At 41.8% G+C, this 26,649-nt stretch overlaps 1 protein-coding gene across 9 annotated transcripts in view; it reads left to right on the forward strand.

Annotated features, from left to right (window-relative positions):
* The first annotated feature begins 17 nt into the window (after window positions 1–17).
* The window catches only part of GPATCH2L (G patch domain containing 2-like), a 35,331-nt gene continuing 8,699 nt past the window's right edge, over window positions 18–26,649 (forward strand). The window contains exons 1-10 of one of the 9 annotated variants that reach the window (XM_010583732.1): window positions 18–72; window positions 736–883; window positions 996–1,663; window positions 7,866–7,930; window positions 11,347–11,523; window positions 11,895–11,974; window positions 14,044–14,111; window positions 15,007–15,061; window positions 17,072–17,157; window positions 26,124–26,215. In XM_010583732.1, coding sequence (XP_010582034.1) covers window positions 1,005–1,663; window positions 7,866–7,930; window positions 11,347–11,523; window positions 11,895–11,974; window positions 14,044–14,111; window positions 15,007–15,061; window positions 17,072–17,157; window positions 26,124–26,215 — 1,282 coding nt within the window. In that variant the 5' untranslated portion in view covers window positions 18–72; window positions 736–883; window positions 996–1,004. Of the gene's footprint in view, window positions 73–735; window positions 884–995; window positions 1,664–7,865; window positions 7,931–11,346; window positions 11,524–11,894; window positions 11,975–14,043; window positions 14,112–14,914; window positions 14,955–15,006; window positions 15,062–17,071; window positions 17,158–20,654; window positions 20,882–21,340; window positions 21,437–23,634; window positions 23,723–26,123; window positions 26,216–26,649 lie in introns of those variants that run through there. The other 8 variants (XR_775406.1, XM_010583737.1, XM_010583733.1 and 5 more) reach the window with 8 other exon arrangements.

Genomic DNA, 26,649 nt, shown 5'->3' on the forward strand with positions numbered 1-26,649 from the left:
GGCGGGGAGGAAGTGGCCCGGGGAGGCCGGAAGCGCCGTTGACGAGGGGCTGGCGGAGCGGGGCGCTGGTCGGTGAGTGGGGTCGGGGTGAGGCCCGACGGAGGGTGGCGGGTCCGTGACGGGGGAGGGGGGGGGGGGGGAGGGGGTAGGGCTTCCCGGTGGGGCCGGCAGAAGAACCGGGCTTCTCTTTAGAGGAGGGAGATGGTGTGGCCGAGTCCCTGAGGGCGCTCGGACTAAGGGCAGGCGGCCTGCGGCTGTAGGTTATTCAGCGGGATGGGGGCGCGGATGTTCCTGAGCCCGGTAGGAGGTGGGGAGAGAAATCCCACGTCTGCAAGGCGCGGGTGGGGAGAAGGAGGTTGTGAGGTGAGGGATTTGGCCAGGACTTTGGGATTGGCACACTGGCAGCCGTGAGGTGGAAGGGGTGGGATTTTTTGGCAGTAGGAGCTGGGGCTAGGTCTCATACACCCCGGTGTAAGGGGCACAGGGTCCCGCGTGCCTTGTTTTGCTGTTGAAGTGATGCTGGCTTGCAAACTACCTGTTTTACTGTCTGTTTTACTCTCACCTTTGCTGTCTGTCTACTTTTTGGAAGACTCGATCTGTTTGCCGAGCAGGCTAACCCCTCTCTGTGGCTTACTGACACCAGGTAGCGAACTAGTTGCAGGCTGTCATACCCTTAAGATGTGTAATAGAGCATGTTGCTTCAGTGCAAAAGATGCAACCTTAAGGCCTTTTCAGACACAGAGCACTTGACCCAACTGCTGCAGTAGCGAGATCTCTGCTACCATGGTTAGAAGAGGGGTTTAACCCTTGCAAAAGGAAGGAGTGAGCGTTAGCCCAAGAAGCAGCAGTTGTCCTGCATTGGGTTCTCCCAGGCAACTCCAAAGTAAGTGTGTAACTTGGTTAATGTTACAAAGGCTATAGCATACTGTAGTCTAGTGATGTGTTGGTAGTGGCATTTATGTCTGGTGCTAATTGTTTATTGTCATTTTTTGTAGGCATTGCCAATGGATGAACTGGTGCATGACTTGGCCTCAGCCTTAGAGCAGACTTCAGAACAAAACAAGCTGGATGAGCTATGGGAAGAGATGGCCCTAAGCCCACGGCAGCAGCGGCGTCAGCTTCGCAAGAGACGGGGTCGTAAACGACGTTCAGACTTCACGCATCAGGCAGAGCATGCCTGCTGCTACAGTGAGGCCTCAGAGTCAAGCTTGGACGAAGCTGTCAAGGATTGCCGCGAGGTGCTGACAGCCAATTTCAGTGACTCTGATGACATGGCAGTGGTCAAACGACACCCAGCTCTCAGTGCCACCCTAAGGAGCAAGCAACACTCGTGGCATGAGTCAGACTCCTTTACAGAGAATGCACCCTGTCGACCTCTCAGGCGCCGACGGAAAGTCAAACGTGTGACATCAGAGGTGGCTGCCAGTCTCCAGCAAAAGCTCAGGGTCTCAGAGTGGAACTACGAGAGGGGCTGCAGGTTCAAGTCAGCCAAGAAACAGCGTCTTTCACGCTGGAAAGAAAATGCCCCTTGGACGTCATCCAGTCATGGCCTTTGTGAATCAGGAGAGAACAGGCCCTTCCTCAGCAAAGGGGGAAGGAAGGAGCGGATGGAGTGTGAAGCTGATGAACAGAAACAGGGCTCAGATGAAAACATGTCAGAATGGTGAGAGCTCGGTTTCTTCCCTGTGCTAGTCAGATGGCCACCTTGCTTGCAGCTGCTTGTAAATCCTGTGCCTTGCTTTTAGAAGTTCTTATCAAAGTTATTCAGTGCTGTTCTCTTTTTGAAGAGGAGAAATATTTCAGCTACTTCTAAACTGTAGATTTTTTCCAAGTCTTTCCTGTCAATGCTGTACTGATAACCCAAAACGCTTCCTTGAAAAGTTGGCAAGCTGATATGTTTCTGGCTTCTGTTGCACAAGGAGCCCTCTGAAATATCTGTGGCCCTGCAGCTACAAAGTGGCATGCTTGTGGCCTGAGTTTTGGAGAGTAAATCCACCGTTGGCACTTGTGTCGCGTGATTGATATGAACTGATCTCTTGTTTTCAGAATTTATCATAAGTAGTAACAGGGAACAGATCAGGTCTCCCATCATGACCACTAGTCCTCTGTGCAGGTACTATGTGAACCTCAGTCAAAACATATTGTTTGCAGTTCTGCATCTCTGCTCTGGATCTGGAATAAGGTACTGAAAGGCTAGCTATGGGGAAAATGTAGAGAGATGATAAAGAAGTTGGTGGGAACTTGTATTACTTACAGGATAAGCCTGTACAAACAGTGGAGTCTGGCATGTGTTCATCTACAATTTTGGAGAACTTTCATGAATTTGTGGCACAATCTCATACAAGAGATGAAAATGAGAAGTGTAAATGTCATGGTCTGAATTTGTGTGTCACTCTTGGGAAGTTTTCCCCTTGCATATGACTTTTATTCTCTCCATAGAAGGTTTGGGGTTATAAAACTGCTTCTGTGTGAAGAGATTTTTCAGGTTAGAAAAGAAACAACTGCTGAGAATCAGGTGGAGGAGATTTCAGAAAGTGAATAGGGTTTTTTATTTGCTGATAATCATTGTGTAAGGAGCAGGAGACATTGAGGAAACATTTTAAAAAAAGTATTCTTTTTCATGAAACACGAGCTTTGGAACTCTACTGTGGGACATTTTGGAGGTAAAAAAATTAAATGTGTCTAAAACAGGGATGTGGAGCATAGATTTATCAGGGGCTGTTAAGCATTACAGCCCACATGGAAGATCTGGATCAGGAAGTCCTTAAACTGCTGACCGCTAGAAGCTGGAGGAATATACAGAAGAAACAGTTGGTCTGTATTTGTCATGTTCTCATATTCTTTCCTCAAGCATCCACTGTAATAGGCACTATCAGACAGAGGACAGTGGATTTGGAAGGTATAGTTGTTTGACCCAGTATAATTGTTCATATGTTAAGGTTCATTTAAGTGTTCTGGCTGTCTAGCTCCTGCGGTTTGTCAGAGTGGACAGATGGCACTTGGTTATTGAGGGCTTTGTGGGTAATAGCTGGAGTGCAAGCTTCTCAATGCTATTTTCTGTGAAGAGCATAGTTTGTAATATGTCCTCACTGTCCTGATCCAGGGGACCACTATTGCATTTTTACTAAATAAGTGTGGTTTGTTTGTAACCTTTACAGGGTGGAAGTAGCAAAAAAGTGGTCATTTTTTTTCCTTAAAAAGTGGCTATCATTTGCTTAAAAAATAGGTGCAAAGTGGGCCTTTTCAAGAGGCTAGTGGATGCCTTTTTGCTACTAGTTGTTAAAAGCACTTTTATCTTTTGAGAGCTATTTGCTGGTAGTCCACGAAAGGGAATGTGCTGAGTAGCCCCTGAATGTTGCATGGCAGTGGTGATGGACTGAGAGATACCCTTACTTGATGTGGCAGTGATGGACAGTGTTCCTTGAGGGCTTTTTTTTCCACCAGTCAGAGTCTGTTCCATCATGTCAAACCTGAACTTAAACCAGCAGGCTTTCATCCGGCCTTTATTTGCGCCAGCATTTGAAAGAGTAAATAAACAGCTTTGACTGTTACTTGAGGACCATGCTGGGAGATGACTTTGTTCTGTCTCAGTTGTTCCTTGCTCTCAAACTAATTGTTGTGCAAGCGTTTGCATCACATGACATTTACCATCTGCTGCCAAATCCTTGGGATTCTCTTTGGAAAGCCAGGGGTTGGAATATTTGACCTCTCCAACACCACATGTGTGATCTGTGCTATATGACTCACTAGAGAGGGTCAAAGTTGGAGAGAGAAATACATGCAACCTTCTTCACTGCAGAGTATCCCTCACAGCAGTGAAGGATCATGCTTTGGTCTCTGCTGCTCTAAATATAGCACTTTGCTGCTAGCAGCAGAGTGAAGCTGGCTGTGCTTACCTCACTCTCACTGTGCTCTAGCTGTTTTTTCTGGTACTGTAAGGGAAGTACTTAGCACAGATTTGTAACAAGGGCATATCCTGAGGAAGGGAGAAGAAAATTGAATGCCTAGGAGAGCGAATGGTGTGGTTGTCATCACAAGCTGATGGGAGGGAGAGTGACTGACATGGCTTGTGGGACTTGGAAGCAGTCTGTGGTGATCTGGTGATTTACAAAACACTTTAATACTGAATTGGTTCCACTACTGTTCACTCCTCTAGCAGTGGGGAATGTCACAAAACTAATGTGTTTTTAGGCAGACGTAAGTTGTATATTCAGAGTTGAATATTTTTTTTACCTTCTTTTTCCTCCCCTCCACTGATGCTTGTTTCTCTTTGTTATGTGGGAATGAATCTCTGTAAATGCTAAAATATCTAGCATTTTGTCTGCTTTCTAGAAAGCTCCTTATCCTAAGGCAGATCAAAACCCTACTGTATTCAGTAGATAAACTCCCATTCACTGAGAAAGCTTTGGATATGGATCCTTAATGAGGAGGTAGTTTTTATAGTTTGCTTGTGGGACTGCACCTAGTCTTTTCCTGGAGGAAGATGTGCTGCAGTATTCTGATTCAAAGTGCGCATGAAATGAAATCTTTGAAATTGTTTGCCAAACGTGGCAAGAGATGAACACAAATTGACAGAAGGAAGGATGTGCAGGAACATGATGAGGGAATGATGATGGTTCTAAATTGGGTAATGACTTGACTCAAAGCCTGATCTATAAATGATTGTGGAAACAACAGAGGAAGCAAGTGGTCTTAGTTTAAGTAGCCATTTGTATATTTGTACTAAGGTGACAATTAACTGCTAAGACTGTCCCTTAATGCTTTGAGATTCCCTGCAGCCATAATAAAGTAAAGGCAATTTATATATTGAGTGCTGAAGTTCTTTCTCTTGTTGGTCTGAGTACTCCCAGAGTGGTCTGGGTTTGGCTTGAGGGCAGAACAAACCATAGTACAAGAGCTGTCTGAAAAATCACTCTGAGTGATGTGCTTACTAGTGAGAGATGGGCAGTTTGTCTAATCTACTCTCAAGTGCCATAACTCTTAACAGGATTTTTTCAAACTGGGGATTATACTGACCCACCAGTGCCGTGTGACTTCACTGGCTTGATGCTGATGTATTTGTTGAGCTCCACACAGCTGCCTACTCACTCCCCTGCAGTGGGACGGGGGAGAGATTGGAAGAGTAAGCGAGAAACATAAAGTTGGTATAATAGGTAAAGCAAAAGCTGTGCATACAAGCAAACCAAAATAAGGAATTAATTCACTACTTCCCATTGGCAGGCAGATGTTTAGCCATTTCCAGGAAAGCAGGGCTCCATCATGTGTAACAATTGCTTGGGAAGACAAATGCTGTAATCCCAAATGTCCCCCCCCGCCTCCTCCTTTCTCCCAGCTTTTATTGCTGAGCATGATGTCATATGGTGTGGGATAGCCCTCTGGTCAGCTGGGGTCAGCTGTCTGGGCTGGGTCCCCTCCCAGCTTCTTGTGCATCCCCAGCCTACTTGCTGGCAGGGCAGTGTGAGAAACAGAGATGGCCTTGGCACTGTTTAAGCACTGTTCAGTAATAGCTAGAACATCAGTGTGTTATCAATGCTGTTTTGGTCACAGATCCAAAACATAGACCCATAGAGCTACTATGAGGAAAATTTAACTCTATCCCAGCAAAAAACAGTACAGTATTCTCGCCTGGGAGTGTAACCAGTGCTCATCTTGACTGTGCAGTACAGTTGCTTTACGCTTTTGATGACAGCCTGCAGTGGCAGTCAAGAGCCTGGCTAAGCTAATGAATTGGAGGCCAGTCTCTCCGTAAAGAAAAAATTCCTCTCTTGGAAGGCAAGTGACAAAGATAGAGTGTTCAGCTTCCCCTCCTTCTCCAGCCCAGCCTGACCTTCTGCAGCCCCTCGGTGCCTCTTGTTTTCTTATTTTTATAGAAAATCAATATCCCTCCTGACACAAACAATAGCTCAGGCAAAAGAATAAATGGGGGAAACCTGAGATCTCTGTCCATCACCTCTCACTTTAACTCCCCCAAACTATTTAATTATAAGCATGCTTTGCTCCAGGTGTTTGCAACAGTGAAATTGCTAAATGAGGACCATTTTAACCAAAGATTGGGTGATCAATAACACTCTATAGCAGTAGCTTGTCGGATCAATAGCATTCATTATTTCATGGTTAAGGTAAGTAGCCTCCTTTGCAAGTGGAGGTCATTAATCAGTGCTTACTGGACCTGCAGAAAGGCTTGTGTAGGAGTCTAGTTTGTGTTCAGCCCTGAAGTGTAAAAGGGGTGGTGAAGAGGGTGAGATCTGTGAAAGTTTGGTCCAGTAAAGCTCTGGCAGTAATGTGTATCTATAAGGAACCAAAGACATCTCCGTACAACAGGATGCTTAAAGTACTGTTAATATGATCTGGAATCTTGACAATGCTTTTTCCTTTCTCAGGCACCTTTCCTCTGAGGATGCTAAAACCCTTATGAAGCAGTCACTCAATCCTCGCATCTGCTGCTTGTGAGGACTTTTAATCCAGGCTTTCAAAAGGGAAAGCAGACACGCTAAGAGATTTGCCCAGGGTCATACAGTGAGTTGGTAGGAGAGCTAGGAATGAAATGAATGACTCGTGGTTCTCAGTCTTTGGCCTTAATTGCTATGGTGTATAATGTGGGAGGGTGAATGGATGGCAAAACTTTGTAATGGATTGATTTGGAATTTGATATTACCTTACATACTGAAATGTGGGAATGATGTACAGACTATTCATCCTTTAAGTTTAAATGGCCTTTATACAATGATGAAGGTGCAGAGTTTGTAGATATCCAGCATGATTTGGCTACACTTTAGAGTGCATTTTCTAAGAGCAATAATACGCTCACAAAATGGGGTTTTATTATGTGCTTGTAATTCTTTGGGGTGACACATCTTGTGGTCCCTCATTATTCAGCATTTTGAATCAAAGGGTCTCCAGCTGATACTGGTGTCTAGTATGATCCAATTTCCCTGGAAAAAGAGGGATCCAGAGATGCTTTCTAACAGCATGCCCTGACTGGAGATTGATTATAGTGCCGAGTTATACCCAACGTTCGCATCTAAGGCCTTAGTGCTAAGGGGTGGGCAGTAAGTAGTTTCTGCTTGTTCTGATATCTCTCAGCTAAATCAGAGGAAGTACTGCCCAAAGTGTCTGAGGATTGGTTTAATATCAGCATTAAAGCCATCAGATGCTTGGGACTGACCTCAACGTGTACTTCTGCTACAAATATTCATCCAGCTTTACAGTCAATTAACATCTTTCTACACATCAATTTCTAGTTTAATTCTTTGGTTCAAGAATTAAATCTCCTGTAACTGCTTCAGCAAATGCAAAGTGTGCTGTAACAAGTTTGCATTCAGCAGCAGCAAGTCATGCTGTGCTAAGGTATTCAGCTGAAGAGTTGTGAATGTACCAGTTGCTCTTCCCTCCAAATAAAATAAAAGTTGCCGTAGACTGAAGTGCAGGGTTATGTACCTGTATAACATTTTTGAGAAAAAGGAATTTGAAGTAGAAAACTTCAGAGGGTTTTCAGTAGCTGTTAAGTGACCTAAGGACAGAGTTTTTAACTGCACTTGATTTCCTAGTGAGTATTCCAGACAATGTCATAGTTAGGTTATTAACTCTAGTACCCGAGGCAAATGCCATTGTATTAATTACTTTTTGATAACTTAGAACTAGACTAGATACAGGAATTTACTCTTTTTCAAGTGATGCAGCATTGCTAGGTTTTAACATAAAGCAATTATGTTCCGTGAGAGCCAGCCATGTATCTGAAATGCAATTTTTGTGAGATACGTAAAGCATTTTGGGCTCAGAGAAGCTAGTAAAATGTAATAAAGTGGTTTTTGTTTTGTATCTGCTGCAATTGTATCAATGGGATTTTTTGTTTGTTTTTGTTACAGTGAAACCAGCAGTGTATGCAGCAGCAGTGATACTGGCCTGTTTACCAATGATGAGGGCCGCCAAGGTAACAGCTGTCCTGTGATTTTCCTCATATGTTGCTGGGGAATTTCTCTTAACTTTCTTTACAGATACAAAGAAAGATCTATGTTTGAAGAGGCACAGAGGGAAGTATGGGAGAGAGGCCAGTGGCTGGGAGGGACTAGAAGTTGAGAAATGAGCTGAGGGCTACAAAGGTGTAATTTTGATAAGAGTACTCTCTTCCTGCTGAAGTAATTTGTAAATCAGATCCATAGTATTTGGAATATAAGAAGCTATTATTACGGAAAGGCACAGAAATGCAAGAGCAGTTTTAGAGTTCTCCATAACGAAAGAGCAGAGCTTATGATTTGTTTCTATAGGTGTCTTAATTGTTGTCTACATACCATTAGTGCCTGAATCTGTTAGTTGTTTTCTCTATGGGCAGGAAGAGATGATGTGGAAAAAAAATCAGTACTGACAAGTCACCTAACAAACTGTGCTAAGACGACAACAATAATATGTGGTAGATTTTATTTCTTTAAATAAGCGTTCCTCCCTTGCTCTTGTGTGCATTAGTAGAGCCTAGTTTTTTCAACGTCTGTTGCAGAAATGGTTTCTTAGAAGGTTTGAGTGTGGAGTGTAATCTGGTTCTATTTATCAGTGACAACACAGTGTTCAGTTTATGGGAGATATGGCAGAAGTAAGTGTGAAAGGAGTTGTAGCAGGCACATAGGCACTCAGGACTATTATATTTGGAGCAGGTGGAATGTGACCCTAGAGACCTGTAATTCCACGCAGCTTCTGCTGGTGTGCATTCTGCTTCTGTCACATTTCACAAGCTAAGATTTGGATGAGATCTCTTCTGGGAATGTATGAGTGCTAAAGGAAGTAGTATCAGTAACTCAGTAGGAAATGCTGCTTTCACTAGCTTGTTATTGACCCAGGTATCTGTGTGTGAGGCAATACAATGATAGCGAATATGCTTACGTGTTTTCTGATGATATGTTAGGCTGTAAGGCTGATCTGTTGTGATCTTAGGTGGCTATAATATTTTCCCTAAGAGTAGGGATTACAAACATCAGCTTTGACCTTTGCTAAAAAATAACTGTTTCCAGCTTCCCATCCTTCAAAAGCAACAGAAAGTCAAATCTTTTGTCCTTTCTTTTTACTGATGACTGTTCTGGGGGAGCTGAAATTAGTGAGCACTTGCATATCAGATGACGAAGCAGGGTGGTGACTGAAGTGTTGAATTTTTATTTCATCACCCAAGGCAAGATTGATGTAGACTGAATAGTGTATATATACTTGTCTATATGCTTGCCCTATATACATGCCCTGGTTTTATACCCTGTTTTAGACATTAATGTTCGGCTGCTACTAGAAGTAGGATACCCAATACATAAGAGCATGTAGAATATACTATTTAAATAAATTAATAAAATCCAATTACAGCCTTCCCTGTCAGGGTACTAGAAGAGATTTGACATCCTAGTCATTAGGCCTCTGTCTGTTCAAACAGTTTATACTATAATAGCTTTCTGGCCAAGATGTTTTAACTTACAGTTATGTTAAAAAGGGTTAAAAAATGTTGTTGCACTTTCAGATTAAATAAGAAACAACTCTCTTTCCTTTTTTTAGACAATTTCTAGTCATGAAATAAATAATAAACAACAGCTCTCCGCTTCAGTCAGATGGAGAGACCATGAAACGTTTTTTTTTTTGGTCACAGATCATCATCTTAGAAATAGTTTTCTAGTACAATTCCAAACTCAATAATGGGAAATTATAGCAGTATACTTAAATTGAATGTAGTTTTTTTTCCCTCTTCTTTTGATGTTACGTCATGTAATATTTGTGCCGTTGCTAATTAAATAGGTTGTCTTTGCAATTCCAGCTACAGTGCACTTCTGTGAGCAGAGAATGGTCCTAGTGCTTGTTTATAATTTGATTGTAAGTCGTTAGTGGTGGGGTTTTTTGGGGGTATTTTTTTGTTGTTGTTAAATGCATTGGGATCTCTCACAGTGAAAGTTACTGTGGTATTAGCATATGAATCTGATTGTTAAAGTTTGTCTTGTGAAAGTAGTGATTTGAGTTATGACAGTGCACTATGCTTATAGATCCCAAACCTCAGGGATATTTTTGCACAAATTATGATCACTTAGAAGAACAATCCAACATTACTTAGTTTTAATTCAATATAAGGTGGGTAGGGATATTTATATTATTTTAAAATATATTTGTCACAAGCATGCTAGGTTACTGACATATCACAGAAATAAAAAGCAATATCAGAGCTTTGGGATGAAGTGTTCTGGCTGTCCTACTTGTTGCTAATTGGAGTTGGTTTTGGGTGTTGCTCCTTCTGTTATGTGCTAGAGTGCAGCATTTTTACTAGGGTGATTTTTTTTTTTTTCTTGGATTCTTTTTTTTTTTTTTGTCTGGCAAGATGTGTGGGTAGGCATAATAGACTTCAGTCAGGAATAATGTAACTTGATGAAGAAAGGAGAGTAAGTCGCGATGCTTGAGTTGAGACTTAATGGTAGGCAAACGAGAGTTCTCCCTAAGTCAGATGTGTTACTTTTTACGGCAAGGTGAAGTACCTTGCAATTACATGGGACTGTCTGTTAGTTGGGCTACTGAAAAACTAAGTATGTCAGGTTCTTTGCCCTCTTCCTGCTTTTTTCTTACGCTGCTTATGGGCTACTGCTCTCAGAGGATTTCTGGCCAGGCAGATTTACCATGAATGGTGTCTGATGCAGTTCAGTTTTAGACTGCAACTGCATTAATTGCAGTGACCCTGCTTTATGGAGACTTTGGTCATGACTTCTGTTGCTGCTGCTGTAGCTTTGCAGAGAGTCTGTAGTTCTGACAGATTCTAAGGAATTTTGATTGAGAAAGACTCACAGCAAGGTTAGTAATTACACTCAGAGTGACCATTTCTAATAGCTGTGTGTTTTCCTCTTAGCTGCTGTCTTAGGAGACTAGGGATCTTTCTCGTCAGTGCGTATGCTCCTTTTGCTTACTCTGTGAGCCTGGTCTTCTCCTGTTGTGAAGTCTCTCCTGTGACAGCCTAAAACGTGTGCCAAATGATTGGCCTCTACCTCTGTCAGTAATTACTTCAGAGAAAGAGTTCTGCATAAGACATCACACAACATTGAACTAAGGTTGATGAGATGCAGTTGCAACGGAGTGCTAAAGCTGCCCTAGGCAGGTCTATAAAGAGGGCTTTGTTCTATAGGGAAATTTTGTAGACTGATGAGTTGGATAGTTTAAAGCATTTAGTGAGGCCCCATAGTTACTGCAGATCATTGGAAGAGAATACAAATATAAGGCTCTTCAGGAAGGAATTCCTAATGAGACTTCAGCTGTTTCACATCCAGAAATGCCTACCTGTAGTATTTTGTGGGACTGTCACAGGGCACATTGATGTTACTTGTGGCTAATTCCATCCTATTTCTTTAGGAGATGATGAGCAAAGTGATTGGTTTTATGAAGGAGAATGTGTTCCAGGATTCACTGTCCCCAACCTTCTTCCCAAGTGGGGAGCTGACCACCGATCTGAAGTGGAGCGGATTGACTCAGGCCTGGACAAGCTCTCAGATTCCACGTTCCTTTTGCCCTCACGGCCAGCTCAGAGAGGTGAGGTCCATAAGGAATGCCATGTGTTTGAGAACTTTTGATGTGATGGCAAGAGTAGATTCTGTTCATAGGTGCTGCAATTTAAACTGATATTAGTGATCTGGGTTTTTTTGCGATCCAATTAAAAATAGCTGCACTACTGGGGAGGACACTAAAATATTCATACCAGCTGCCCACATTCTTGAGTCTTCTTTTTTTTCAATAGGGGCTTTATTTGATTTGTCAATAAATTGGCATGTCTCCCTCTTGCAGATTGAGAAACAAGAGACAGAGGATCTGATTTGACCACTGAACTAACTGTTTTTCCTGGTGGTTTTGTCAGGAATAATCTTCTGTATTCATTGCTCAGTTTTTCTGGGTTTGGTTTTCAGGATTTCATGCTCGCCTGAATCGCCTTCCAGGAGCTGCTGCCCGTTGTCTCCGAAAAGGTCGGAGGAGGCTTGTTGGCAAGGTATTCCCTTTTGCAAGATAATAATTTTGTATTTCCAGTGCTGATCAGTCCTGAAGTACTATTCTAAGATACCACGTGAATTGTTTTCTGCAGAAAGGGACCCTGTACATTTTTTGTTTCATGTATTGTTTGATTTGTTTAACTGCTTTGACTGTCAGAAGTTGATGGAGTGACTAAGTGGATTTTAAGGCAGGTTTGGATTGGCCAAGACAGTTGATCAGTGCTAAAAGCAGTACGAAAGGAGGTCTGAAGATGAATGACAGGGAGCATAAATATCAAGAAGATTTAAGCAGAATGTTGGGGGAAATGATGATGGCATGAGACTTGTCCATGCTCATAATCTGAGAGTACAAGGTCAGAGAGGTGACTCAAAGGTTAAGGAAGGCCAAATTTTAGATAGGGAAGCCGACTGATATGAATGGCAGCAAAGGAAGGTTGTTTTAGTAGTTGCATTTTTAGTGGGGAGAAAGAAGAATAAAAGGGTATATGCAATAATGTAGACAAAGTTACCCAAAGCCATTGACTAGGTTTATTATATGTAGGGCAAACAAAATATTAGTCCTGTTGCTAAAGGAATAAGCAGTACTTTGCAGATGCTTATCTAAAAGAGGGAGGGATACACTTGGTTGGGTCTGGATCTTGGAGTGTTGAGTGCTGCTGTCTGTCATAAAAGATGTTTCTGAGAAGGAAGGTGTTGGCTGTGTTTGGCTCTTATTGGAATGCGCTCTGTGCTTTTGAAAATACTGCCATATGTTCTGAGCTGGCTGGCTTTAGAGTCTGTTAGCAAGATGTTTTAGAGGGGTCTGGAGTCTGGATGAATGCGACTTCTTCCTTCTGTCAGTCACACTTGAAAAATCCTTGTTTGCCCCTTCTTTCTTGCACTCACCTTGCTTAGTTGTAACCAGCATTTAAGATATGAATTCTCAGTTGGCAAGAGACTGGCTTTGGGTAGGGTTCCTCAGGCCACCTGCAAGTGGCTGGGCCTGTCGGCAGTACCTCTAATGATCCAAATGAGAAGGATAATATTTACTTGTTTAATTCATCTTCATCACCTTAAAGGGATCTTTGTCATTTGCAGCGGAGGTCACTGCTCCCCCTTCACCATCTCTCTCTAAATTGTAATCATAAATAATGAGTTTCATTCAGAGCTCCCCGCCAGCGAGCTGCTAATTACCAAAAGTACGGCTTGTAATTTACACAGTAATAAACCGTAAATTTAAACATTATGGCACTTTAAGTTAATAATCTTCCTGCTGTAACAAATAGCCCATCTTTCACCCTTGCTGCTACAACTTCCCCCAAACTTTGAGTGCATTTTGCCTATGTACCTGGCACGAACAAATCTTACCTGTGAAAGCCTTTTACCCTCATCTTCAGAACCTTACTGCAAAGTATTATTTCTTCTTTGGAGGTAGTTGCTATGCAGATATGAACAGCTGGTGCTTCAGGCTGTGTGTATACATGTATGTCAGCATCAAGCACGTATACAGGGCAGTGTCTTGCAGGGAGAAATGTGCTCCCAGAGCAGGTCCTTCCTCCTAGGTTCTACCTTTTCTTTAGCTGCCAGAGGTCCTGCTGCTGAATTGTTGCTTTCAGAAAGGGCAAAAGCTTCATGCGTACTCCTTGTTCCATTCACCTGTGTGTCATGAATCCCCATTGTTAGTGGGACAACGTGATGTCCTGTCTCTCGGCCTGTGTCTGGCCCAGCTGAACCCAGCAACCTGGAAATAAGCACTTCTCAGCCATTTCCCCTGTTCTTAACTGCATCCTCGTGCTGCATATTTTGTACTGGTCCACTGCTTGGTGTGCCCCTGTGCAAGCAAGTATCATTAAAATAATAAAAATCAAGCCCCGCAAATAAAACTGGATGATTTTCTGCCATTCTAATTAGTCAAATCAGGTCAGTTGAGGTTCTAAAAGGAGAGGGTGAATATGTTTAGCTGAGAGTGGGCTGGGAAAGAAGGGACGCAGCCCAGGGGATTAAGGTCTGTTCTTATAGGCAGCAGCAAACTATTATATCTGCTCTCTGTGTGAGAGTCTGCAACCTTTTACCTGTCTTTGTGTTTCAGGAGACCTCCATGAGCGCTCTGGGCACCGAGAGGCTAGGTCATGTTGTTAGTGATCCACGCCAGAAAGAGTAAGGCCCTTAACAACTGTTGTGTAGAACTGTGGGAGGGGAGGAAGAACTACAGGGTCCTCTTCCCTCCTGGGACTGAAGGGAATGAAGAACTGGGTGGTAACTTAAGCATGTAGTGACCTATGGAATGGGAGACAATGCTCTACTGATGGCTTCTCTGTTTTCTTATTTGCAATTGCTGACTTCCCTTTTGTCTGTAAGGCTGCCCCAGTGAGTGGACACTGCTCAAATGCCCTTTTGGTTACAGTCAGCTTTTTCTTTCCTTTATAATGTGCCATTGAAATAACTGCAGATCTTCTGCACAGTATGAAAAGACTGAGCCATATATGATATATTTTTTAAAAAGCTTCTCTGTGGAGTCATGCTATGGACGTGTACCCAGACTGCAGAAATGATGCTGACAAGGCAGCTGCGAAATTGCTTTCTCTTTCTTTGGTGTTCTGTCTCCTTCCCCAATTAGTGTATTTAAATTGTAGTCAGCACCAGAAATAGTCATGGTGCCTATCCTTTGGCATGCCTCTAATGCTGTTCTAGTTGGGCAATAGATAGGTAAGGATGGCACCTCTTGACTGCAGTGCAGTGGGTCCAGCCTTCACCAGTTGTTGGTATCCAGTTTTCTTCCTTGGATCTGAAATTCATTGTTTTTAATGAGTCCTGCTGATGTTTAATCTTTCTCCTTCTCCCTCCATTTGTTCTTCCCTTCCCCTTCTCTCCTTATCCCCAACCCTCCTTTTTTTTGCCCCTGTGTTCATTCCTTCCTTGTCATTACTCCCACCTGTCCTTCCGGCTCTGCCTCCTTCCAGTTTTTGGTTACCATCCATGGGGAAAAGAGATCGCAACCAGGTAAGCTGACTCTGCTCTACTTTTTTTATTTTCTTGGTTTCCTTCTCTCTAGAAAGAACAAAGTGCTGGCTTCTGATTTCCCACACACTGTGGCTTGTGCACATGAGGTAAGGCAGCCCTGTCCCTTCTAATTTTGTTAACTGATGTCTTCTCGGCTTTGAACACAACCCGTGTCTCGGGCATTATATTGTCTATTTAAACTGAATAGCTCAGGAACTCCTTTTGTTTATCTCCCTGTTTCAGGTTAGTGTAGGCCTTCCTCTCTGACAGTGAGTGGGAGGTAAAATGCATCTTGGTAGGAGGAGCTTTGGCCTCTCAAAATTCCACAAGAACTAGAACATTTTTCTTTTTTAAACACTTTGTTTTGCCTTGTTTGGCTCAGGCTTCTACCTGATAGTCTCATCAACAGAGAAGGGAAAAAAAACTTGGTGAGCTGATTGTAGTTAAATAGCAGCCGTAACAGGAAAATGTAAGAGGTGATAAGCAAGAGAAATAGGCGTTCTTGTAACTGAAACTCTTCTGTATGCACTTTTATATTCTCCAGTAAGTCTTTCATAGCTGCAGTGCTAGGAGGCTTTTTTACTTAAAATATAAGAGCTTAGATTCTTAATAGCAGAAAGCAAAAAGGATCTTCCATTTGAGCAGTCCTATTGTAACAGTGTTCCTAGCCATGCACACTCACTTCTGTTCCTTTGTGAGCTGGTTTTTGGTTGGTGAGCAGTAGGATTGAAATCTGGTTTGCCCTTCAGGTGACTAAAAATACATGTATGGCAAGAAATAATTTTCAGGCCTTTGTGCAATTGTGTATTTTCTGCTAATGACAACATTTCACATACTGCTTTTATACTGCTAAAGATAAGAATGATAACTGTGTAAGCTTTAAAATGACCAAAATAAATTACTTTTGTTTTTCTTAAATGAACTTGAATCAGCTACAGAGGGTTACTGGTGAGTCTCCCCTACTGTGCAGCTGCAGTGTTACTTCACTGACAGTAAACTAACAGTCCAGCTTAAGGAGGAGCTCCCCAGCTTTGTGGTGCATCATGCCTCTTCTTTCTCAGAAAGGTTGAAGGCAAAGGCCTAGTACTGTGTTCTAGAGTTGCAGATAGCTTTTATGATGAGTCCTGCTACAGCTGTGGATTATTCATTTGTCCATATTTAAAAATGCATCATTAATACTAATAATACAAGAAAAGTATTCTGGAGATTGGTGTAGCACTTTGCAAAGCAGAGGGAATTGAATTTCCTGCTTGTGGTGTGAATTATAAATAAAGAGGAGATGCTGAACGGAAGTGTAATGCAGGTACCCCAGAGAAGCTACCAGTCTAAACTTTCTATTTGCATATTGAGCAAAGTTTGCTCCATGCATTGATTGACTAGATTATTCCATTTCTGTCCTGACCTTTAAAAAAATCTTAAGAGTTGCGTCTTCTACAACAAGCTGTCTTGCACAGGTTGATGCCTTCAGGATTTGTCTAGTGTATATCTAACAAAGGATCTGAGATTAGACTGACCATGCAGTGTTTCAGAAATTTGTTTTAAGCAGTTTGCAAGGAAAGCTTATGAGGCGGGTTGGGAGCGGGGGGAGCAGCTCACTTGCTGTGGAATGAGTTGGGAGCTCATTGTGAACTGAAGCTGATGGGCATGAGTCTTCTAGAGGTCTGTTTCAGTGATACATACGACCATAGGGAATATTGGAACTGCTCTGTGGGAAGTTTTGTGCTTGCACCATTCATAACAGTGACTTTTCTCTCTACAACGTGAAGGTAGACAGGAGGCTTCCTGAAAGGGAGGCAGGCTTTTTGCTCATGGCATGCAGCAGTAGACCACTTTGAGCATGCTCTTAGTCAACCAGCATTTTTAATAATGCAAGTTGAAAAGGGGAGCGTGCTTATAAGGCTGTCTGTTGTGAGAAGATGGTTATGAGATTTGCTGTTGCACCCCGTGCTAGCCTTTTGTCTGAAGTTAGAGTCAGTTCTCACCTAGTCTCACCCCTTGATGTGTTGGAAAGGTCTCCTTATACTGTGTGAACAACTATAAGGAATAGATCTGAGCAGTTGTATCTGGAGACTATTTCTTTTAACGCTTTGCTTAAATAAAATCTCTTGACTTTCCAGTTCAATCCATTATCTCCTCTGTACTCTCTGGATGTGCTTGCTGATGCTTCCCACCGAAGATGCTCACCAGCACACTGCACTGCCAGGTAACTCCCTTGCTCTGCTCTGTTGGGGTTGTCTCACTTCCCTCCCATGGTTGTCTTCAGTAGTACTATGTGGTCTGAACAATAATCATGGACCTGGAAGTCCTAGGAGGCCTGTGTTCAAACCTAGCATAAAACATACTGATACAGATTATTTGAGAGTCTAAATACACTAAGTGCTTAGAGTATATGAAACAGTGTATGACAGACAGGCAGAACATACTATGCTTTTAGAAATCTGTTCTGGATTGTGTAGTGAGTTGCTGCGAGTCTGTTATATAGGTACAAATGGGCATAGTGTTGTTGCCCACTATTAAAATTGGAACAAGATGAGAGGGAAGGTGCTGACAAGCTCATGTGGGTGACATGCTGAGGCATTTTGGTATCCTGGGTGCCTAAAATAGACCCTCTGAGCAGATTCAGAACTCACCTGAGACCTCTAATAGCTTGATATCTCTCTGTGTTGCTATAGCTAAAATTTAGATTTGGTCTGGCCAAACGTTGAGGTATATTTGAGTCTGCATAGTTGGGGTTAATATGCTATTCAGGCACCTTCTGCTGACTAATCCTAAATTAAATTCAAGTGTTGGCCTTGGAGGTGACTCCTGTTCTTGTGCTGCAGGTGACTGTCTAAAGGTAAGGTGCCCTTGAGCAATTTCCTTGTGCACGGAGACAAAGCCTTGCTTGGGACACAATTCTGCGTATGTGCTTGTATGAAGGACCAAATCTGAAGGAAACGTCTGGACTTTCAGCTTCATGGCTTTCTTTCCCTTGTTAATTAGCAAATAGAGCATGAAAAATGTACTGAGGTTTTATGTGTCTGAACGAAAGCTTGGCACCCACCCAGGAAAGCCTCTCCTCCCACTGGCTTCTGCAGGGAATTTTGTGATGTCGCACCATGACCTCATGCTGCTGTAGCCAGCATATTAAAGCTGGAAAGGGGGAGGGAGGAAGAAATAAGCTCTTACACATTCAATTGGATGAGAATAAAAAGAATTCAGAAGATTGTGCGTCAGCAAATTGGTTCCTTTCTGTGCTTTTGCTCCACTGTGGAGATGTTTTGGGGCCATGAAACAAGAAGATCGATTGGTCTCTTCATTTACAGCTAGGATAACCTTTCTTGTGCCTTGAGTGTTTTACTTAGTGGTCTACAGAAGTTTGTCTTCTAGAAAGGAGAGGTAGACAAATCCTGCTCAAATTCAAACAAGGCAAAGTCTCTACTTTTATGATTATCAGTGAAGGCCCTTTCCAAAGCTACTGGTTATGACAAGAGATTTCTAAACCCGGAGGGATCATGTTAGCTTGGTTTTGCTGAATATGTAGTCTAGTTAACCAATGAATATATGCTTGGTACCTTCCTCTAATGAACAGGTGACCAGTGTCCAGTGACAAATATAATGTCTGGTGAATTGTTACTGAATGTTGGCAGAGTTGTCCCATCCCAGAGGCAGCTGTGTTCTTAAGTGCCTGTAGTTTGAGAAAGTACTTCCTATTTTAGTGTGAAATGTGCTGACGAATCTTTATAGGAGAAAGAAATATGGAAAGAATGAATGTGTTATGTCGCCCCATATAGGTGGCAAGGAGTGAACTCTCTGGTGCAAGGTGCTTGCTTTATGTAAAGATGCTGCCAGGGGCTCAGAAGGAGATTGTTCCTTCACAGAAGTGTTTTCTTGACAATAGTTGTTCTTTTAGGTGCTTCAAGAGCCAAGCCTATTAGTAGTCCATTTTCTTACAGGAGGTTCAGGTGATCACTGTAAATGCTGTTCAGCCATTGCCCCAGTTATCATCTTCCTCTTTTGCTGTGGATGGAGTCAGTTCCAGTAGTTTGTGCTTTAGTAAGCTCCTAACAGCTTGCATCTCGTCCTGGAGAAACTCTGCTTGGAAATTTGTCAGAATGGTGTGTGTGTGGGAAAGCTAATCCCCTGAGAACGATATGAAATGTATTAGAGAAGAAATTGTCTTGATGTTGTGGACATCCAGTTTCTTCAACCTGATGCCCACCATGCCATACAAAATTACCTCTCTCTGCTTGGTTTCTGCTATCACGAATGTGTCCAATGGAGTATAGTTACCAGGCAGAGTCTTTTCTCTCCCATGGAAATGTTTTCTTTGTCTCAGTGGTGGATTTTGGTGCAGTTCATCTGGATACTGGTAACCCAGTTCTTCGTTTAAGAAGAGCTGAAGGCCAGAATACTGAGCACAATTGGGGGTGTTCAAGAAAGGCTTTTCAGTGTCAAGGAGGAGGTTCTATGTGGAGGGTTCCTTGGGAAGTGTTATTTGAAAGGCTGTATAAATTGTACGCTACCAAGATTACCTTTCTTGCTTTATGTCTGTGATGAGAAGAGATTTCATTCAAAGTGTGTGCACAGCACTGGGAATTTCACACCCATCATTAGAAGCAGTTTTGTGTGTGTGGTGACTGTTATCATTAGTGGTATAATTTTATTTTGTGAAGTGAGGAGAGTTTCCTGCTTTCTTGCAGTCCTCCCAAGGGACGGCTGGTGTATTAATTTGCTGTATTGCCTCCTGGCTGTTCCCAGGCTGTTTTTCCTCTTCATCATGGAATTTTTAATGGCCCTGCTGCCTCTCGGGAGGCATGCAAGGAAGAGTACCTCAGGGATCTCTTCCTTTTTTCACATGCCTATAATTACTCTCCTTTAAGAGCACAAAGCGTTTGCTAATCATGTCTTGTCTGTTAAGGTTTCGGCTTCATGATGCAGGCTGTTAAAAGCAAGCAAGTAGAGACTTGCGTGGACAGCCTAAATGATCTTTCCCTGCTTTCTCCTCTGCCCATTTGCCTTTCTGGGAGGAAGGAGTGGTCTTAACAGAATTTTCTTCTTGAACTCCTACTTAAGAGGATTTTGTACAGGCTCAAGTGGAGTATCTTATTAGATTTTTGGTTATTCAATGGCTCTGTCAGTGGGAAGACATCATAGGTTGTTGGTTGGTGGAATGTTATTCCCTTGAGGCAGTGTAAGAAGAGCCTAGAGCCAATGTTCTCTTCAATTTGAGTTTGAATAGCAGGCAGAATAAGAGAGGAAGGTAGAAGATAAATTGTCCCTAATGCCATTTATTGTTTGCCTAGCCTTGAAAATAGGGTTATGGGTGAAAAACTCAATTAAATGTTCTCACTGGAGGTCATAGGAAAAGTGGACCTCAGATGGCAAGTAGATGATGAAGGTGGAGATTTGAAGAATAATGTTAGAGAGACCTCTGAACAGTACAGATGAATTGAAGAAAATCGTTTTGCATGTACTCTCAGTTAATATTAACCGTAAACCTAGAGTTTAATTAGGTTTAGAAGCAAGTGTCTCATCTTGCCTGGAACACGGGATAAAGTTCTAAAGGGGTGAGTGATCATCTCCTTGAAACTGCCAGTTGCTCTGAACCCTGGATTTGGTGGTGCTGTTAGAGTGAAAAGGCTTGAATGTTTCTAATTCTAGTTCTAGCTCTAGAAATATGCTCGTCAAAGTAAATCTTGTTCTTCTGTATCTGTGCAGACATCCTGACATTTCTGCCTCTTACCCAAGCATGTGGAAGTACAGGGATTGCCCGCAATGTCAAGCCTTTCCTGAGGCAGCTGAAGGAGTGAATGGATGTTCACAATTTCATGCTTTCTCACTTGACCAGGACAGTATCCAGTTCATTCCACGCAACCTGTCCACACATCTTCATCTTCCTGGAATTGTCTTTATGTAAAAATGTCTGCTGTCAACTGCTTTAGGCATCTTTCTCCCTGTTCTTTTTAAAAATCTTTTTCCATTTAGCTGGAGCACTTTCATGTCTTCCTTTGCTGAAGTCTGGCTAATATTCCAGTTGGGGATATAACTGAATTCTTCTGACAGGCATGCAATGAACGCAGCTATCAACCTAGTGTCACATGCAGTTGTCTGAGGCCTAATGCTCCCATTTTGGTGAATCCTAATTCTCTGGAGTGAAAAATAAATTCCCCTTGGCTTCAGAATTTTGTTTACTTGCTGTTGCTTTCTTTGCCTATAAAGCATTTTGCTTTTATCAAATCCGTATACTCAGCAGGTCTGGCAAATATTAGGACTCTTTCTGGCACAGATATCATGTGATTCAGTATGAAAATAGAGAACATAGTATATGGGATTGCATCGTCTCTGCTTAGAATGCTTACATGGAAAACTACAAGAAAATGTGTTCACTTGCATTTGCCACACAGACTTTTAGGAATGGAATTGCTACAGCATTAGAATGCTTACTTGGGGAACAGACTGCTGCTGGATGAAGACCTGTGGGATTTCGGATGATTTAGGAGGTGAGCTGACCTGTTAGTGATTTTGGAATCTGAAAATGTGCTCTAGAAGCTCTCCCATGAGGCTGTGCAGGGCAGAGGAGACTCTGCTATGCACAGAAAATATCTACAGTGTGATGTGATAGCAAGAACCACTTGCATGCAGGGGAACTTTGCGTGCAGACTGGATGAGCAACTTATATTGATTTACACGTGTTATGTGCAGATCAGACTTTGGTGCCCAGCTGGCTCTATAGTCAAAGAGGAGGAAGAACTCTGCTTTTACTATTAATTTTGTGAAGCCACCATCAACAGCCTCAGGTAACACCTCAGGGCTTAGAGAAAGAGACTTTTATTTGGCCTATGTTTGCTGGGAATATAGCATCACAACAGCAACAGCTGGGTTGTGTGGAGTTTCAGTAGCAGTGTCCTTGTTAGAAGGCTATCTCTGTTGAACATTTACTTTAACATGAGGATAATAGCATGCCTTGTTTGTATGACAGTAGATTAATGGCTGTCTCTCACTTTCACTACATAATCCAAGTGCTTTGCTTCCTGTAAGGGTAGAGTTAGAATAAAGATTGTTAGCAGAGAAGCTGGATGATGTGAGATTACAGTGAGAGGCATATACCCCCAAGTGTGCAATGTGCCTCCTGCCTCCAAGAAGGCCACAGACTCTCACAATTAGCTCTGTAGAGTCTTCTCAGAGACGTCCATTGTGAGTTTGAGGTGTTTTTTACCCTGGGTTTTGAGAGAGTGGACATCACTTTACAATCTAGACTTTTCTTCACAGATAGTGAAAGTTTCAGGGGCCTGATGCTGTTCAGTAAGGTTCTTTGTGGGCTGGTGTCTGCTTGTGCTCTGTATTGTCTCCCACAGGTTGTACTGCCAATCCTAATTTTCTTTTGAAACCCTGTGGTAGATGTAAAATAGTGGCAAGCTCCTGTGACCATATGGCCCAGCACATGGTCACCTTGAACTGTAGGAGTGAGATAGGACTCCAGTGTATGCAATTACAGTTAATTTTAAAAAATTATATAAATAAAGTCATAGGATAAATATGTGGAAGAGAAAAGAAAGGAAGCATTACTTCTGGCACATTAGAGATGGCAATGAATTTCAGCTTTCTGCATAGCAAAGCCCGCTTTTTCTCCAGCGTGACCTGCATGCAGATTCAGGTACCTTAAGTACTATGTTAAGAACAAAAGGTAAATCCATATTTGCTGGATAATTCCTTTAGCTTGTGATTAAAAAAAAAACCAACCCCAAACATCACTGTCAGAAAGACACTGTAGACTTTTTTCATATAAACCTATTTTTTTCTATAGATATGTAATTTTTCATTCACTAACTCCTGGCAGTGAGAGGCTGCAGTGTGAGTTGGATGTATTACGGCCATCAGTGTAGCTGCACTTTGGATCCTGCTTTGTCTCTCCAGGTGTGTTCTGCTTTTTCTCTTCCTAGGTTAGAATTTCAGTCCTCTCTAGACTGTAAACTAGGTTTTCACATTAATCTCTGGTCACCTAGCAGATCCAACTGTGACTGAGCACTGTGACTTTGTTTTTTTCTTGTGATCAACCAGCCATAGTCCAAAAATAACCAGGCAGTTATTTTCTCATTACTGTTTGTGCAACATTGAAGGAAGTATAGGAGCCTAGCAGAAGAGATTGAAAGCCATTAAGGACAGAGTAAGTACCATTCTAGTTTCTCAGTTTAGGCCCAGGTCTTTCATCCCACAAAGCTCTGTGCCTCAGACTTCTTCACAGAGGGGCTTGTGACAATGCATGAATGTGCTTTTTCTGTCACGTTTTCCTCTCAGCCCTGTTCTATTCTACTTCGCAGTTTAAAAAACTGTTCAGAAGAGTTGTTAAAAATCAACTTTGGCAGAAAAACTAATTCATGGTTGCAGCCTGTCAGTGAAATTTTCACTATTTATAGTTCAGCTTGTCCACTGCAATGTTGTGTGCTGTGCATACCCATGACCTGACTTTCCTGGTGGTGGTGTTTCTAGGAGTCTGCTGTTAAACTGTGATTCACCAATTCTATTTTCTTACCAATACAGCACCTGTATGCAAGCTAGTGATTAGAAATTTAGATTGAAAAGTGTGGTATCTACCAAAAAATGCGTATTTCATAAATTATACCTCACACACCCTTTCTGTCCATGTCTTAATGAGGACTACCATCCCTGCATGCATTCTTCTGCTCCTCTCTCTCCCAAGGTACCTACCACCTGGAGATTCCCTGTATGCAGATTTATGGTGCCCGTAAAGTGCACCAGCCACTTGAAACTGACACTTTTACCACCAGGTCGGTCGAAGCCGTGAGTAATCAATAGGTTCCTGATTTACTAACTGAAGTGTGGGTGATCAATAAGGGATAAACCTGAATGAAATACATGTTACAGAGACAATTTATGACCTCTGAGCCTTTGTCTGTTAGAGGCAGGGCTGCTAGATGCAGCGTCCTGCTATTAGTCTCCAGCTGTAGTATGATTTGCTTTTACTTTCACTACAAGAAGGTATTTTAGGATTCTCATATTCTGTTTTCATTTTTCTTTTTTTTACCCCCTGTGTAATTGTGAGGTAAGGGTAGATGTGGTTTGAGCATGGAGCTGAGAGCCAGGAGCCCTTATTCAAAATCCAACTGTAACATTTGTGAACTGGGGAAAATTGCATAAAGTCTCTTGGGAATGATAGTGCATACTTCTTTCCTAGTCTGTAGTGATTCTCCACCAAGGATCAGCTGGTTAACATTGGTGTAAGTTCATAAAATTAAAAAGGGAATCTTACTATGTGATAAAATGAGTTGGATTATTATATGTAATTGCATAGTCATCTAGTTAGTAATCTAATACTGTCACTGACGCAAAATAAAAACCTGAAGTTCCACTTGATTGAAACTATCTTTTCCTTGGGCTATGTGTGCCAATATGTTTCCGAATACATGGTAGAACTGTGCTAAAATACTATATAGCCACTATCATAATCATGTACAAAAGCAGTTTTTAGCATACGGGTAGTCATTTAGAGGTTAGTCACTTATGCGTACAAACACAAAATTTGAATACGGAGTCTATAGGTGTGCTGGTATTTTCAAAAGCCTTTAGTTCATGTTTTCAGGAGACTTCTTTGTCTGGTTGTATTAATATGCATTCCCAGATTTGAAAAATTGGCTGTCAGTGAAACTTAGCACAATTTAAAGATTTTTGAAACTATTCCTTAATGTCAGATTTAGATGACAGATCTTGTAGACTTCCTGTAGAACTTTTGAATTTTAGTTGAGAAGACAGAATGGTAGATATTTCTTTCTTATTTTGTGGTTGGGCATTTGTTACAAGTAAGTAGGTAGACCTAGCAGCATTCCAACAATCTATAGTCTTGGCTGGTATAGGAGATTTTTTGTGCTCCCTACACTGTTCTGTATAGCTACAACAGCACACTTTGGTTTTGCATGAATTCAGTGTCTAAAATTGTATATATTATAAATATGCTTTTTTTCTTTTTTAAATAGATTTGGCCTGGAAACATGAAGCCATGAACTTTTCCTTTTGTTATCTGTAAAAGTTTTCAGTACTTGATAAATGTGGTTGTTAAACTTTCAGGATTTTTTAAAAATCAAACTAACAAGCTTTAAAGACACAGAGGCTTTCCATCACTTAATCATGAAAATTTATATGGTTCCAATCTTTACACCATGTAAGCACCTTACAATCTTTAATGGATTTTATTTGTGCTGTAGTTCTGCATTTTGCACATCAGATCTGATGCAGAGAGTGACCAAGGAACTTGCCAAAGAAACTCTGTTATCTCAGACAAAGCAGGGATTTGAACCCAATGTCATTGTTAAATTATGCATTTGTATTCCTTATGGATTGTATTTGAGAAAGTTCTCTGGTCTGCTGCCAAGACTGTCTTTCTGAATTAAACTTCTCTTCTTCCTATGTCTGGAACTTGGAGGACTGCTCAGTTCAAGTCAGTCCCAATAATGCAGTTTTCTTCTTAATTGGCAAATGGTTAAACTGAAGTGGTCATCAGTAGGCTTCAGACTTAATAGATGATATGACCAGGACAGATTATGCCTTTCAGCCAGTTTGCAGGTGCAGCAAGACTGTATTACCATAAGCCAGATTCAGCTGTTTTCACAGCACTTTGATAAGGAAATCATAATTTTGAAAATGCATGAGACAGTTTTGCATTCCTAACTTTATGAACTTACTACTGTAGTGGAAACAATATGCATGGACATCTGGAATATAGGTACATTCTAAGATGACTCTACACTACTAAATAAGTTGCAAAATAATTTCTGAATAAGGGAGAAAATATCATGCAATATCTTTAAAGAGCAATCTTGCAGACATTTGTTATGCTTGTATAGAAGTAATGGTAGGACATGTGTCATATCACTGCTTGATCACATCTTTGCTTATGCAAAGAGTTATTTTAAAGTTAATACACAACCATATCCTTTAAAGGCTAAGAAATTACTATTCTTCTGAGCAGTTTATGTGTGTGAGCTCTTAAAAGAAATGGGAGCATAATGGTATATTAATGAAGAATGCTAGCAAAACTTCCCTGAGAAGCTTTTGTTTTGTCCTGCCTACTAGTTAAGAAGCTGATGGGAAGGTGGGAGTTGGAGGGTGATTGGCCAGGTTCTTACAGGAAGGTGATACTGGAACATAATTTAATTTGTTTTAATTTCTCTATAGGCAAGCAAATGTACACCTGGGACCACCATGTTCGAGGGACATCAAAAGGAAACGAAAGCCAGCTGCAGCCTCCATGTCTAGCCCAATATCAGGTAACCTGGATATCTATGTTGCAGCATTTCTAGTCATGTCCCTCTTGAGCAAAGTGCCAGAGTCACAATAGTCAAAAATAGCATTGCCTTGATTTGAAACTAATGAAACGTATGTGAGAGAAAATATTATGTGTTTTTGCATAGCATCAAAAGCTGCCTTCTAAACAAATCTTTGATGACGCAGCTATGGTAAGTTAATATAACTTACAGTGCTTCACTGTACAGTGGGTAATAATCTGTCGCTTCATAAGGTGTTATTTCCACCCTTCCTGTATTATGCAGTACATGGTAATAAGGAAGTGATCAGTATACACAGTGTGTCCCTTCAGTGTTGGGCTGACATTAGCTGGTTGCTCTGGTGCCCTTTTTCAGGGTGTTTCTAGACACTCACAGGAGCAGAAATCTGGCAATTTTTGTATCATCACTGGGTGAGA

The sequence above is a fragment of the Haliaeetus leucocephalus genome, unplaced genomic scaffold, assembly GCF_000737465.1.
Source record: "Haliaeetus leucocephalus isolate CR32 unplaced genomic scaffold, Haliaeetus_leucocephalus-4.0 Scaffold932, whole genome shotgun sequence".
Lineage (NCBI taxonomy): Eukaryota > Metazoa > Chordata > Aves > Accipitriformes > Accipitridae > Haliaeetus > Haliaeetus leucocephalus.